The sequence below is a fragment of the Buteo buteo genome, chromosome 16 (genome assembly GCF_964188355.1).
Source record: "Buteo buteo chromosome 16, bButBut1.hap1.1, whole genome shotgun sequence".
Classification (NCBI taxonomy): domain Eukaryota; kingdom Metazoa; phylum Chordata; class Aves; order Accipitriformes; family Accipitridae; genus Buteo; species Buteo buteo.
In genome coordinates this window covers 28,872,579-28,887,399 of record NC_134186.1, presented here as the reverse complement: position 1 = coordinate 28,887,399, position 14,821 = coordinate 28,872,579, and the positions used below count along the sequence as shown (strand labels likewise).

The 14,821-nt window shown below is 41.9% G+C and overlaps 1 protein-coding gene across 1 annotated transcript in view; it reads left to right on the top strand.

Annotated features, from left to right (window-relative positions):
* Positions 1-933: 933 nt before the first annotated feature.
* The window catches only part of ABTB2 (ankyrin repeat and BTB domain containing 2), a 135,327-nt gene continuing 121,439 nt past the window's right edge, over positions 934-14,821 (top strand). The window contains exon 1 of the mRNA XM_075048320.1: positions 934-2,184. Coding sequence (XP_074904421.1) covers positions 1,320-2,184 — 865 coding nt within the window. The 5' untranslated portion in view covers positions 934-1,319. The remainder of the gene's footprint in view (positions 2,185-14,821) is intronic.

Sequence of the window (14,821 nt, the reverse complement as noted above, 5' to 3'; positions counted from 1 at the left end):
AAATATGCTAAATGACAGATCCTCGCAGTGGCTGCAGTTTCCTGTGTGGAGGAGTGAAATGAGGCTGAGCATGAACAAAATGGACTCTTGGCTACCTTGGCTCTCCGTGTCGGATCCTTGTCACCTACCGCTAACCTCATTTAGGGCTCCATGCCCTGTGCGTCTGCCTGGACGGTTTTAGGCTGAGGTGGCCGTAAATAGTAACGGGCTTGTGATCTTTGGGCGGGGGCGGTTTACTTCTTGTAGAAGGATGTGCAAACTGCATTTAAAAGTTGAATTGCAAGAACTTGAGAACCTGATGTGGGGGATAAGGTCTCTCCTGCCTTTCCCCGTCCCCGCTCTCCCGGCGCGGTGCAGCCGAGGGAGGGCGCCCTCGGCCCGGGCAGGACGATGGTTTTTTGGGGCGGAGGGAGGGGAGAACCAAACCAGCCACCTCCGTTTCGTACCCAGCTCACGGTTCAAGGTCAGGGCCGTGTAAGCCGCCGCACAAAGGCTCCTTTCAGGACCCGGCGCACCGGCTTCGCGGTCGCCCGCGCAATCCCCCCGACCCCCCCCCCCCACTGCTCAAGGCGGTGACCCTTCTCGGGGCCAGGCGTGCGCGACCCTCGCCCCAGCGAACGGCCACAGAGCCCGGCTTAGGTCCTGCGTGGCTCCCGAGAGCTGCCCAGGGCGGGCAGCCCCCTCGGGCCAGCGAAGGGGGCTCGTCGTCGCCCGGTACCGGCGAGCGTCCGCCGCCGCCGCCCGGCTGTCCTCGCCTCCCCTCGCCCCTCCCGCCCGGTCTTATTTGCATACTACCCGCCCAGCTCGGATTTCACTGGCGGAGACTATCCCCACCGCCGTCGCCGATTGGTGTTTCTCCTCGCAGGTCATTTGCATGCGGCGGTGCGGGGAGCCCGGCAGACCCGCGGCGGAGAAGTTGAGTCGGAGCCGCCGCCAAGTGTCCCGCCGAGCGGCTCGCGCGCCGAGCCCGCCTCAGCCCGCCGCGGGCCCCGCGACCTGCCCGGGCACTTGGCGGCTCGGTCCGGTTCGGTCCGGTTCTGCCCGGCGGGACTCGGCTTTCGACCGCCGGTTGCCTCCACAACCGTCCTTCCCCAGGCAGAAGATGGCTGAGGGCAGCCTCCCTGCGGGATGGAGGTAGCTGGCCCTCGGCGGAACCGGCGTGCGGTTCCTCGCCGCTGTGCTGTAAATCCTCCCTCGCCGCCGGTGGGGCGGGCGGCTCCGGCTCGGTAGGCGCAGGAGGGATCTTCCACCCCCCCCGCCCCCCCCCACGCCAGCCTCACCTTTCGTGGTCTTTGCGGTTGGCTTAACCCGTCTTTCCTATGGCTGGGATATACAGCTCTACTCTGAAGACCCTGGAGGATTTAACTTTGGACTCTGGTTATGGGGCAGGGGATTCCTGCAGGTCCCTTAGTCTCTCTTCTTCCAAGTCCAACTCCCAAGCCTTCACCTCTTCTCAGCACAGAGGCAACTGGTGGTATTACTCGGGCTCGATGAACAGTAGGAACAACAGCTGGGATACCGTGAACACCGTTCTGCCGGAAGACCCCGAGGTTGCAGATATCTTTTCCAAGTGTCCTAAGCTGCCGGATCTAGAGGAATACCCTTGGACTGATGAAGACATTGGCAGAATTCTCAGAAAAGGGAAGGGAGATGGCAACGCCAGAACCTTTTCTCAGGAAGCTGTCAGGCGGCTCTCGCAGCTCCTGAGGCGAGCCTTGATCAGGGTCTCCAGGGAAGCTCAGCGCCTCAGCGTGATGCACTCCAAGTGCACCAGGTTTGAGGTGCAAAGCGCCATCAAGCTCATCCAGAGCTGGTCGTTGTCGGAAAGCTGCGTCTTGGCGACTGTCAAGGCGCTCTCTCTCTACAGCATGAGTGCTGGAGACGGACTGAGGAAAGGGAAATCGGCTAGATGCGGCCTCACCTTCTCAGTGGGGAGGTTTTTCAGGTGGATGGTGGACACTAGGATCTCGGTTAGGATCCACGAATATGCAGCCATCTCTTTAACCGCTTGCATGGAAAACCTTGTAGAAGAGATTAAGGCTAGGGTTTTGGCAAGTCAGAGCCCGGATGGTGGAGGAGGGGAGATCTCGGCTGAAACCCTGGAGATGGTTATCAACAACGATGCTGAACTTTGGGGAGTGTTGCAACCTTACGAGCATCTCATCTGTGGGAAAAACGCTAATGGTAAGACCCAGCTTTTACGATTTCTAATCTTCATACCGGCAAGCTTTACGGTGAAATTGTTGGTTTCTATGGACTTGGGTTTTTTTTTTGTTTTTCTTTTCATATGAATTGCAACTTGGTCGTGGTTTTTGTGTGCATCGAGCAGACGCGACAGTGTTACCAGGCAAGAATGATCCTGCTTTATTGTTAAGATGATGTACCAGTTTATAAAAGGTGTGGAGGCTGTGGGAAACCAAGCCCCGTTGTCCTAACAAATGTCTCCTGACTTTCTACCAGCTGCTGTTTTGAGCGTTTTTACTGTAACTGGCATGTAAACATTCTTCTCTGTAACCATAAGATGAAATGTGCTTTATAAGCTGCTCTTCAGAAAATACCACTATTGTTTTTAAACAAAATTTATATTGTAGTGAGTATCTTGCAGTTTCATCTTAAAGATGCTTTTCCCACATACAGCCTGGAGAGGGAAAACAACATTATTATTATTATTATTTTTTTCCTTTGTGGGAGTATCATTCAGTTTCTGAGCAAAAACTTATAACTACGTGTTACTTGGACTTCCTTCTAGTTTAGCAGAAACCTGTATTGTGATTACACCAGTGCAATAAACAAGAGCTTGTGCTTGGCTTGCCAAAGTGAGTCTGTAGGATGGTGCCTCAGTAATGAGAATAACATAGCATTAAGGTACTTACCTCTGTAATTTGTTTAGAAAGCAGACTTTTTGAACAGTTAAGCAAATAAGCAGATAGAGGAATGTTGGCGTCTTCCTATGAGACTGAGGAGCAATTTGAAAGGCTTAAGTCATGACAGTTCTGTTAAGAAGCTGCACTGTTTATTTTACATTGTCACACTGAGGAGTACCATATTTTTCCATGGAAAATTTAGAGAAACATTCAATTTAGAAAACTATTCTGTGTACCACACACAGTTTCATGACTTTTGCTGGCCTCATTGTTACGGTCAGATATTCCATGCCTAATACCTTTCTGATTTAACTCTTTATAAAACCCAGTGGACTGGTCCTCTCCAAAAGATAATCTCATAATGAGAGACAAGTAAAGGAGTGGGTTTTCTCTGAGGAAAAAATATACCTTAGGTGAATGTTAGTAATGAAGCACTTTGTCAGAGAAGGGGTGACTCAACTTCTGCTCCTTGGGTGCATCGATTTCCTGCAGTTCTCCTTTACCAAAGCAATAATGTCGCAATTCAGATCACTAGTAGATAGGTGCAGTGACTGTCCCCGTTGGGTCAGCCTGGTTCAAATTACAGTCTAAGAGGATGGCTGCTATTAGGGTGCTCACAAAAACTCTCTTGTGCACTTTGTCTGCCCTCTGTCCACTGACAGTGTTACTAAATGCATATGAAATAAATGTGAAGAGCCCTTTGGGATGTGCTCTTGGCACTGGTACAAGACATAAACTCTAAAAGTCAAACGTAGACATCTACTTTTTTAAAAACAAGCTCTTAGATGGAAGACTATAAAGGTATGAGGATATCTTGTCCTCTGCCAAAACACTTGTCATAAATTTTTTGTATACTATGGAAGTATTTGTCACCGAGTCCAAAAAGAGGACTCGGTTTCCTCTCTTGTTCCTTATTTAGGGAAACCGGAGTAAATTATTGTTGTTCTGTAAAGTAAAACATGCACTCTCTGCTCTGTGCTTCTGCTACACAGGTTCTGTGTTTAAAATGGAGAGGAAGAGTCAGTTCCTCAGGGAGCTTTTTTTTCTTTTTTTCTGAAGAAAAATCTTCTTGGAAAAATTGCAATGAATGAATGGAAGCTGGTGTTCAATGGAAACATGAGTGACTGCAGGGAAATGCTTATAAATATTCAAACCACCAAATGGTCAGTTATGATAACGCTTGTATGGTGTAATACCAAGCAGTCACTGGCCACAGAAGGATTGGCTTCTGTTGCTTCTTTTGTTGTTCCTGTCTTTCAGATCAATTCTGTCAATAATTGAATGCATTTTTTAAGTCTGAAAATTGAATAAAACTGCACATGAAGGTATCCTGCAATTTCCTGTGACAGTCTGTCACTAGTATTTTACCGGACACAAGTCAGTGAATCTTCTAAATGGCTTTTCTTGCAGTTGTAAGACCACAAATGGTTTTATATGGATGCAAAAAAGCTTGAAATAACTTCTTTATTCTTCTCACTGTAGGAATTGTAAATTAGGACTATTCACATCATTCTCCACAGTGCTTTCAAATGATCTTGTCTTTCACGTTAATTTAAATCTGAGCTAGATCAAGCAGTAAAATAACTGGAACAGGAAAACTTGCTTTACTGTCATTTTTGTTTCCTTTATAGTAAGAGCATTTTAATGGAGTACTCGTAAGTTGCGAACTTGGCGTATGTTTGTTGGTTTTGTTTTATAGCACCGAGTTTGATGTTAGAGATAAAAAGCACTTAGAGGTTAAGTTCTAACTCCAGTCAAGCATTGCAATCTCTGGATGAAATCCATGGCAGCGTACTATGCAGAAGATTGCACTGGATTATCATAATGGACCTTTCTGGCATTATGATCTATTGAATACTATTTTCATTATTAGATCAGGATAGCATGCTTCTTTGGAGTCTAAGAAACAGTAAGTAAATAACATAAATCTTCATAAAGTCTCAAGAGACTGAGGTTTAGACCTGTATTTCTTCAGTGACTAAGCTCCCAGCAAAGACCATAGTCCAGTCACTGTTCTTAGGGCTTTGGAGGCTGAAAGTGTAGTATTCTGTATTGTAACAAATGTGTTTTAATCAGCACCTGGTGTGTGAAGGGTAAAGTTTAGAACTCTGTGAATGCCTAAGGGGAATTTAAATATTATTTTTAAATACATAATAATCTGTGGCTTGCTTATTTATTCGCCATTTCTGGAAGGCTGTTCTTTAATCAACTATTTGCTGCTTCTATGAGACATTTTCTGTTGTCAGCGTGAGTTCTGACTTCATGCTTGGGACTCAGTCTCTCTGCCTTGGAAGGAGGAATGTCATCTGAGCTTATGGCCATAAGGAGTTCTGTAAACCTCTCTGGATGTGTTAATGCCTCCAAAGGTGAAGTCTTTTTAGGCAGAGGCTAGGTGGAATGTTGCAAAAAAACCGCAACGCAAGCCAGAAAGAAAATGAAACAAAAGCAGCAAAAATGATAAGCAGCTACTAAACAACATAGCTACTGGAAGGTAAAAAAAAAAAAAAAAAAAAAAAAAAAAGGAAGTTGTGTAAATTGGAATTAATCGTTTATTTTCTGTTTTTAATTACATGGGAGTATATGAAATGCATTGGTTTGATACAGCTAAAGTAGAGAACGCATCCAGTAGTTTCACAGGGATTTTGAGACATGCTAATTTGGAATATTAGCATCTACTCATTTAAAATGTTTGTTGGGAGATGAGGAGAAATATGAATTTACCTTGGAAGTGTGATTCTTTTACTTGATGTTCCTGTGTTTGACTGATGCATGGTTCATTAGAATCTGAACTGTCAGCACTGCAAATACATTTTGATATTATTGTCCTATTAACTACAGCACTTATGTTGTAGTTAACTACATGGTTATTGCTGAACATGCCTGTGACAGCCAATACACCTGCTGTGCTATTTAATGCATCAGCACATCCTGGTGTTCTGTAGATATGTGTTGACAGATGTTTTTGCAAAAAAAAAAAAAAAAAGGGGGGGGTGGGGAGGTATTTAACTTGATAACACTGTTTCTTCACATATCTTTTAGCTGAAACACTTGAAGTTCTCTGTGGAGGAACTAATCCACAAATTAGCCTGTTGGTTTGCTCAGCTGATGAGCAGTACAAACAGAGTCTGAAATAAGCTCTGCTTGTGTCTTTTTCTTAGAAAGGGGTTGAGGGGGGAAACATGTAACCTTTCCTCAGGGTGGGAGGGAGGGAGGGAATGATTTGGACTCAATAAAATTAGACCAGGGATGAATTTTCTACTCGCTGATACTAAACACCGCGGCACACCCTACCAAGCATCAAGCATGGACTTTGGATTTAGTATCGCTAACTAACCCCATTTTCTTTTATATTTCTCACTGCACTAATATAGGTTAAAAATTATAGCTGATTTTAACACTGAGGATTTTTAGACCTATGGCATATAAAAATTCCTTTTTATAGTTATCAAAATGGTCTGAAATAACTTTTTTTTTTATTTCAGTATAGTCATGGTACTGTACTGAAATCCAGCATGGAAAAAAAATAATTTAATGACATTTCAATAAATAGAATGTCCTTTTGTTATCTGAACTGAACAAACTGGTATGCTCATAAAAAGCCTCATCAATTTTAATAAGCTATCAGCTTTGCAACTATTCAGGAAAAAAATGCATGTTGGAAGGGTGCATTTTGGGGAATAGAGCTGCAAATGCAATCTATAAACTATGCTGAGCAGAAATACAAGGCTAGTACAGCAGTACCATGGGTGATTTGCAAATAGTTTAAAAAAAAAAAATCAAAACACACACCTCTGTCTTCTGTGTAGTCATATCTGAAGCAGTAGTTTGAAACAACGTTGCTTACTGGGGATTCCCGGGCAGGAATGTGATAGACCTACGCACAAGCTTCCATGTTAGGTGAGCTGGTCATAGCTATGATCCTATTTGAACTATGGCTTTGTTCACCTCCGTAGAAATGTACCCCCAGCGTACCTTGTGTGCTTCTACTCCTACACATTCAAGAACTTAGATTTATATCCACAAACCCACAGGGACAAATTCTTTACGCCTAAATGTTAGTGCTTGTATATACATGCTCACCGCTCCTACAAACGCAAACCACTAGATGCACAATTAAAAAATACAAACATCTGCAGATAAGTATCTTGCTTATGCTAAAGGGTAGATCAAGGAAAGCTAAAATGCCTTTTTTTTTTTTCCCTTGTAGTGGTTTTTTTTTGTGTGTGTATATGTATTTCATTTAGTGATAGTAAAGGAAAACTTCATTAATGAAGTAATAATGCTGTCTTAAATTAATCCTTCAAATTGCTGATATTACACCATGGCAATAAAACTTGTGTCCTTTCAGTGCAGTTGGTTAAAGAGCAAGTGCTGAAACTCCCTCAGCGTTTAACTACTAGCAGCAAATGCTGATATTTGGATTTCAGGTGGAATTGGTGTAGGTGACAGCTTAACCTTGTGAAACTGAGGAGCTAGGCCTGTGAAGAAGGAACCTGTTGGAGAGAAAAGTCTGTGATCTGTTGTGTCGAGGCTGAGTGGTTTTTCCACGTACCCCATCTAATTTCTCATGTGATTTGAAACCTAAACTCATCTGATATGGGGAGAGTTGATGGTTGTCAGTGAACTTCCCTAACTGATCTCTAGCGTTACAAATTGCGTCCTCTTTCTTGAGATCGGCAATCAACCAGTGCATGGATGTTGTATATATTCTAGCTGTTTTGAAATTTTAATTCTACCCAATTTAGGGCTTTTCTAAAACTAAATGCAATAGTAACAAAGGGTGGCAGTGAATTTTGAATAAATAGTGTTTTGATTAATGGGGTTGAGATGAAAGATCTTTTTACACTGAAAAATCTTGTTTGGTTGTTAATGTTATTGTAATGTTTTCATGTTGCAATAATTTATTTCCGCTGATGTACCTGGTATGATTCAATTAATCTATTCAATTAATTAATGGTTCATTTAGAGGTTCCTTCCTTATCTGTTTCATTTTTCTGTCTGTTTCCCTAGCACGGGTAATGCATGGGTATGCAACACTGCAAGGGAAATGTTTAAGCTTATAAAGCCCTCTGTTGTATGACACGTAAGAAATAAAGTACTGAACATTCCTATTTACAATAGACTGTATAAAATTCACTTACTATGCAATTACCAAGTTGCAGAGGGGCGTGGGCTTAGGACTCAAGCACTTAAAGAACTGAAGCTCAAAAGTGCCTGTTTGCAGTTGGAAGCTTAAACCCAAGATCTTAATATTGAACTAGAAGTTAGTTCATTTTTAAAAAGAACTCATCTTAAAGCAATGCAAGAAGATGAAAAAATAAGGCCAAAGGTACTATTAATCCTGTGATCTTCACTAAGTTGATATGTTGTCCTTTCTTAAAGTAAAATGAACAGGTGTTTATCTTGAGCAATTTGTCCATTGTGCCAGCAGAATTCAAAAGAAGAGAAGCAGAGGCTTCTAAACACAATAAAACCACTAGATACTCAGCAGTGCCCAGCAAATCCATCAGCAATCTGTATTCTGAATGTTTGGAAACAAGATAAAAATAATTCTTTGTTTACATTTTGGCTCTCACTTTGCATTTAGTCAGTGCTAAGCTTTTCAAGTCAATATATGTGGTCCTTGTTTATAAACATTTTCACATTGTTACAGGCTCAGGACTTTGCAGCCTTACACTCTGGACATTAAGAAAAACCTCTCTCATTGACTAAGTTCTACTCCACCAGTAGTCAACAGAAGGAGATGGCCCTTTGCTCGCGTTGAACTATGAGAATTCAGGCTGATCGACAAAAGAATAAAACCAATAATTTCTGATGCTCTTCTTGTTTTAATGGGATTAATTTACATGTTATTTTGAACATAAGTGCCTAACATGACATTCGGTTAAATCTAAGCAAGCCTGAGGCAATGGTAAAACCAGTACAATGGTGGCTTCATGCTTTCTCAATTTACAAATTGGGACAAAAATATTTCAACAGAACTCTGATTCCTTCCTTTACACAACAAAAGCTACATTTTAAAAACAAAACAAACCAAAAAAAAAAACCCCAAAACCCCCCAAAAAACCCAAACCAAAACCTGCTGGACCTTGTTGAAAGCATCTAAATCAATTTAAGGATTCCAAGCTGTGCATTTGTGAGTTTGTCGACCCTTTTAAACGGAGTCTTCTCATTGGCAGTGCAGGCCTTATCACAAGAAAGCAATAACAGAAAGAGGAAAGGATCCCCAAATGCTGAAAGGTTTGTTCCTTTCACCCAAATGCATCCAGACTTGCCTTCTGACTTAGGTCACAAACCAAGCTGGAACTGTGAGCTTGTTCTGGTCTTTAGGAAACGTTTGGCTACAGCGGGTGTGACTTGGTATGCTTGGCAACTGGAACGAAGGAAAGACCAGTGCTGGGACAGGCCGGCTATGGGCAGGGCATAGCTGAGGGTTGTTTGTCAACCTGTAATTAAAGTGTCTGCCTGCAGCCTGCTAGGGTGGTGGTTGCAGCTTTTGTGAGCGTGGAGTATGTGGGATAGAATTAATAGTGTGAAAGTAACTTCTGAGGGAAGGGTATGCTGTAACTGCTGCTGTCTTCAGGAGTGGAAACGAAGGATCAGTCCTTTCAATTCAAGTTAAATGGAATTCTGAGCTATAAAATCCTTGTCTATTAAAACCTACTTGCTTATGTGTTTTACTTGCAGATGAAAGCCCCTTAGAATTGTAAACTTCCGCCTCATCTGCTCAAAACCTGTTACTTAATGATGTGATTTCATTAACGATAGTCTAGCTGATGTTTTTTGTGGTGGTCCTCGAGGAGGCAGTTGTTTGGATTGGTCTTTACTATGATCTTAACAAGAGACATTTCTTTGAAATAGACATTCAACAGAGCTGAGATTGTGGACTGTAACCTGTGAGAATCATTAAATCGGGTCACAGGGACCGCTCTCAGTGTTCTTACCTTCTTCCTGTTGACCAAGCAAAAGCTGTCCAATGTTCTCCGTATGGGTTTGACACAGACAACTCATAGGTTAGTTGTAAGCCTGAGCACTTGTCTGTCTTGTTCTGGTTGTTTAATTATTACACCTGGACCATTTCTTTCTTAAAACTTGTTTGATGTTCATCAGGCTACTTAACCTGCTTTATTGAGCAAAATAACAGGTTCTGGAGGATGCTGCAAGGTTGCGTTCAGTCATCTGTGTAAAGTGCTTTCAGGCTGTGGAGTGATAGGGACAGTAGAAGGCAAAGCATCTTAATCATCTTGGGTCAGTGTACATCATTTGTGTGTTTCATGTGAGGCTTTCTATGCTAACTGTGCTGTCTTACACTGAGAATATGCATCTTTGCTTCTCTTATGCACAAGTAGCAAGTCAGCTATTTGATCGGTTTGTGAAAGTGAAATTGAAGTCTAAGCCCTGATTATTTTTCTTCTTATTATTTTATTAAAAAAAAAAAAAATAGAAGAAAGCTAGAGAAGTTTCCAGGTGGCTAAAGTGACACTTTTTTGGTAGTGTTACAGTGCCACAGCAGTATATCAGGAGACTGCATTTGGCTCTCCCTGTCCAAAAACTGAAAAAGTCTTGACATAAGCAAAAAAGAGGAAAACTGTGGAAAATGTGCTTAAGTAATTGCTGTAGTTTTTGTGTAGTGACACCAAACTGCTTGAGATGATGAAGGGTATTTGTGGTATAATCATGGGATAGAGACTAAGAACTGAAGCCAAATAAGCATTTCAGACCAGCTCTTCAGTTCATGCATGTAGATTTATGACTAACAACTGATAAATTTGCTCTGGGGCTATTTGAGATCAAAGTAAATGTTGTTTATGATATTTCAGGGATGAGAGGAAAGGAACACTACTGAAGACATAATCTGTTTGTCCTATTCTTTAGTGTTTATAACATTACAGTTCATGTTGGATACTTCTGTTACTTTCATTTCTAGCCCAATCTGCAGTCTGTTGCCTGGGACATGGAGAATAAAGAAGAAAATATGACTGCATGTTTATGCTGGGACCTAGACATTAAAAAGATAAACATGCAGAGGCATAATTATCTATTATTTTCTTTATCCTATAGAGCTCTGGTTTTTTTTCTGAATAATTCCAAGATGACAGTGAATATATTTTCTTCTAATATTTGTATTTTATTGCTTGTGAATAAAGCACACTTTCAGCTGAAGGGCAAAAGTTGAATATTGGCAAACAGCTAAAGTAGGGAATTAGGCCAGTTGCGCCTCATATTCTTTCTTCAAACTGTTTTGGATTTTTGATGTTTTAATAAAATTTAGAAGAATTCAATTTGTTGTTTGCTTGTTTTATTTAAATGATTGCCCAACACTCCATGCAGCACAGACTCATGTCAAACCTAGTAGCTGAAAGCAAACCCCTGCCCTTCTAGTTGCTTTTAGACAGTTCACTCATCTTTAGCTTTGATTCTGCTTGGACGATCCGCTGATGGTCCTGCAGCCTCTCTTAACCCAAAATAGTGTGTCTCAGCCTTCCCTGGTGGGTGAGGAAGCGGTGTCAGGATGCTGCTGTGGCTTGTGCGGAACAGGGACCCGAGCAGGTGTGGAATTTCTGTGGTAGGTATGCACACGTGTGGGCAGAAAGCACCCCTCTGCGTGCCATTATGCTGGAGTGTTGACTTCAGAGGTGTCTTTTTGGAGTGTTTTATTGTGTGCTGAATTTGGGAAGAATTGGTTACGCGCTTCATGAGAAACATTAATGGACTGGTGCACACTGTAAACTTGTCCTGAGAAGTGCTCATCCGTTTCTGCGTCACAAATGGTTGAGAGGTTTCCTTTTTCTTTCTTTTTCAGTTTTTGTGCAATTTCCGGAGATAATACCACAGGTTTAACCAAAACGTTAGGGATGTATGTATGTTGTAATAATATAAGAGATAATATATAATGAAATGTATTTCCTCTGTGGGGGTGGATGTCTCTGGTTAATTGCACACTGAATTTCTGGTCTTTGGTTTGAATGTTATCTTCCCTCCACCCCCCACCCCGTTTTTGTGCTCAGCTTGCACCGGCAGTTTTGTTTAGTCTAGTGATCATAAAAATCGCTCTGGAGTTGAACTGATACAGTTTTATTATGGTCTTAGTATGGTTTCTGGTACTCTTAAGTAGTTATATCAAATTTATAAGGTGTCTTTGAGTATTTTCACTGAAGTGATAGTTTAACAGTGGGGAGAAGAAGATGGAAAATTGTAACAGTTGGCAATCAAGACATAATATCTTTATATCTTTATTAGTTATTTTTAATAAACTGTTTCATTCTATTGTGAATATGTAAAGACTTCTGAAGCTTATCTATGGGCTCGTTTTTTTTTTTCTTTTTTGCAAGGAGTGTTATGAAAAGTTCTCTTATGCTGTGGCAATATACGTGGAAATTTTGGCTGGAGTGAGTATCAGTTTCGTTTGAACTTACACTTCAGGGTGATGACAGTAAGATCAACGAGTAGGAAATTTGTCAGAATTGTTGTCAATGAACTGCTACTGAAAGCAAGCTCGGAATCCGTGCGAGAAGTGCTGCTTACCTTAAAGTTTAATCTTGCTGGAGCCAAAGGAATCACTTCCACTAGCTTTAATGGAGTTTTGATTGGTATACAGAGTAGGTTTGTGAATCTCTGAGTTCTGAATAATGGTTCTATCTGGTGTGGTGTAGGTAGAAGAAGAGAAAGTCAAGAAAACGGATCAGAGTTGTGAACTAGACTCAAGGGGAAAAAATACAGTGTGTTTATTTACCAGTGCTGAGGGACCGGAGGGTTTCATTATGGAATAAAGCAGTGGCTTACAGATTTTAGTCTGTGATTCCTTATAATAGCAAAGGAATGATTTTGCTTATCAGAAAAGACTGGATTCTTTCTGAAGCAGTTGCCTGGGCCCTTCTGCTGTAATCACTTGGATTGAGTCCATGTGTTTGTCTGAGGTGGTTTTGTTTTAGTACTTTGTAATAAACTTAAGGGCTTTACACCTCGAGGTGGGAGAAGCTTTGATGGTGACCGTTCATTCCATGGAAAACCTGGGCGTCCTGTCGTGTGTGTGAGGAGGAGGGATTTAAAGCATCTATATGCTGAGGTAGTTTTGTAGAGTAGTTTTTGTAGTAAGTGCGATGTGGGTGACTGGTGCGTACCTGTTAATATTATTCCTCAAAAAATGTGTGTCCTTCCCCCCACCGCCCCCCCGGCCCCATTCTCTCAGGGCAATGCCAGATGCAGAATCTCTTATTAAAGCTACTTAAGGAAGATTCATGTTTAACACTACGTTTCCCAATGGAAAGCAACCCTGCCATTGTTTCTGGCACTTTTTTCCCTGTGTATTATAATCTTGGGTCTCATATTTTTCTTGCGGACATGTGGAAATGTGGCTTTTGTCATAGGGTATTTTGTAGGATGATGTATGTGCTGCACATCAATAAATTTAGGGAGGGGCCTGTTTTGCTTTGTTTTTTATACAGTCGCAGTGACCTGTGACCCGCTGGAATTGAGTGATAAAACTGTGTGAATTTTCTTCTACCTTGACAGCAGTTCAGAATATAATTTTCCTTTTATAGTACGATGATGTATATGTAAGATTGTGGGTTTTTATATTCACTAGAGAAGGCCAGAGCTTCACTCAGGCAAGCACGATTTATAATTAAAATGAATATCATTTATTAGCATGAAGGTAACTCTTGCCAGATAGCCAAGACTTAGATAATGCGTATGTTATGGAAGAAGATACTAAATTGGCACAGGGCATTTGGCCTACCACCATCTGCAAAGCCTGCACTCCAATTTTCTGCTGTTGCCATGGGTTGCAGACTCAGACAGGAAATCATGGTAGGATGGGAAAGGGTCCAAAATATACACAGCTAGTATAAGGTTTGCAGTTAAAAGAGAGTCAGAGAACAGGCTATCTGTTCTACTGAACAGGCAGTGCAAAGTAAAACTGGCTTGTGTGTGTGCGTGTGCGCGCGCTTTAAATGTCTTTTTTTATTTTATATGCTCATTTTTTAAAAGCTTGAATTTTTTCCATGTAAAGTAACGTGTATAACTTCAAATGATCCATTTATAGATGAGGGGCCCGATTCAACCCTTGCTTAATTGGCCACGCTGGTCTGAAAGAAGACTAAAGCAGTGGAGAATCAGGCCCCTGACACACGTGAAGTAACCGCACAGAGTTTTGTCTTGGCACATCAGACAAAAGAGCAGCCCCCTGCCTCTCCTTCTGTCCCAGCACTCACCACGCTTTGGGATTTGGTTTTGTTTTCAGGGAATGAGGCCTGGGTTCGGTGTACTAATCAAACGTACAGAGTCCAAAGGATAGCTGTGGAAAGCTCCGTGTACGATCTGCCAAGAGAATGGGATGCAGAAGGTGTTTGGTTAGCAGAGCTGGATTGCTTTCTAGTGCTGGGTGGATCGTAGGGTCAGAGTTATCAATGTATTTTCTTTGAACTGTAGGTTGAATCATGGAATACTGGGGTGAATTGAGACTAAGCATAATAATCTATGGGTAATGAACTGCACTGTTTGCAAACCTTCCAGTGTGTCTAAAGAGTAGTATACTACCGGTCAACATATGCTCCCTTGACAGATGATGGGAGAGAATAAATTCTCCATCAGTTTCTGATGTCATTTTTGCATAGAAGATACTCTTTACTGAAAAATAACAACAAAACAACACGGATTGTCATGCTAGTGCCACATTCTGGACTGACAGAATAGGAGCTCAGCAAACTTCTTGTGGCAAAAACCTGAACTAAAACTTTTTCTCACAGGCTCATCTGTGGTTTTTAATTCTAACTGAAGGGAACTATACAAGCGGGTGGTTGGTTCTTCGGGCATTTTTCAACCATAGCTTTTATCTGGGTGTAAGAACTTCTTCCTCCTTGCCCAAGTTGTGCATGTAGTCCCTTTTCGGCTGCATGTAAGAATGGAACTGTGAACAGGAGTAAGGTGAGGTCTGTGTGTTACAGTGCCAAATATTG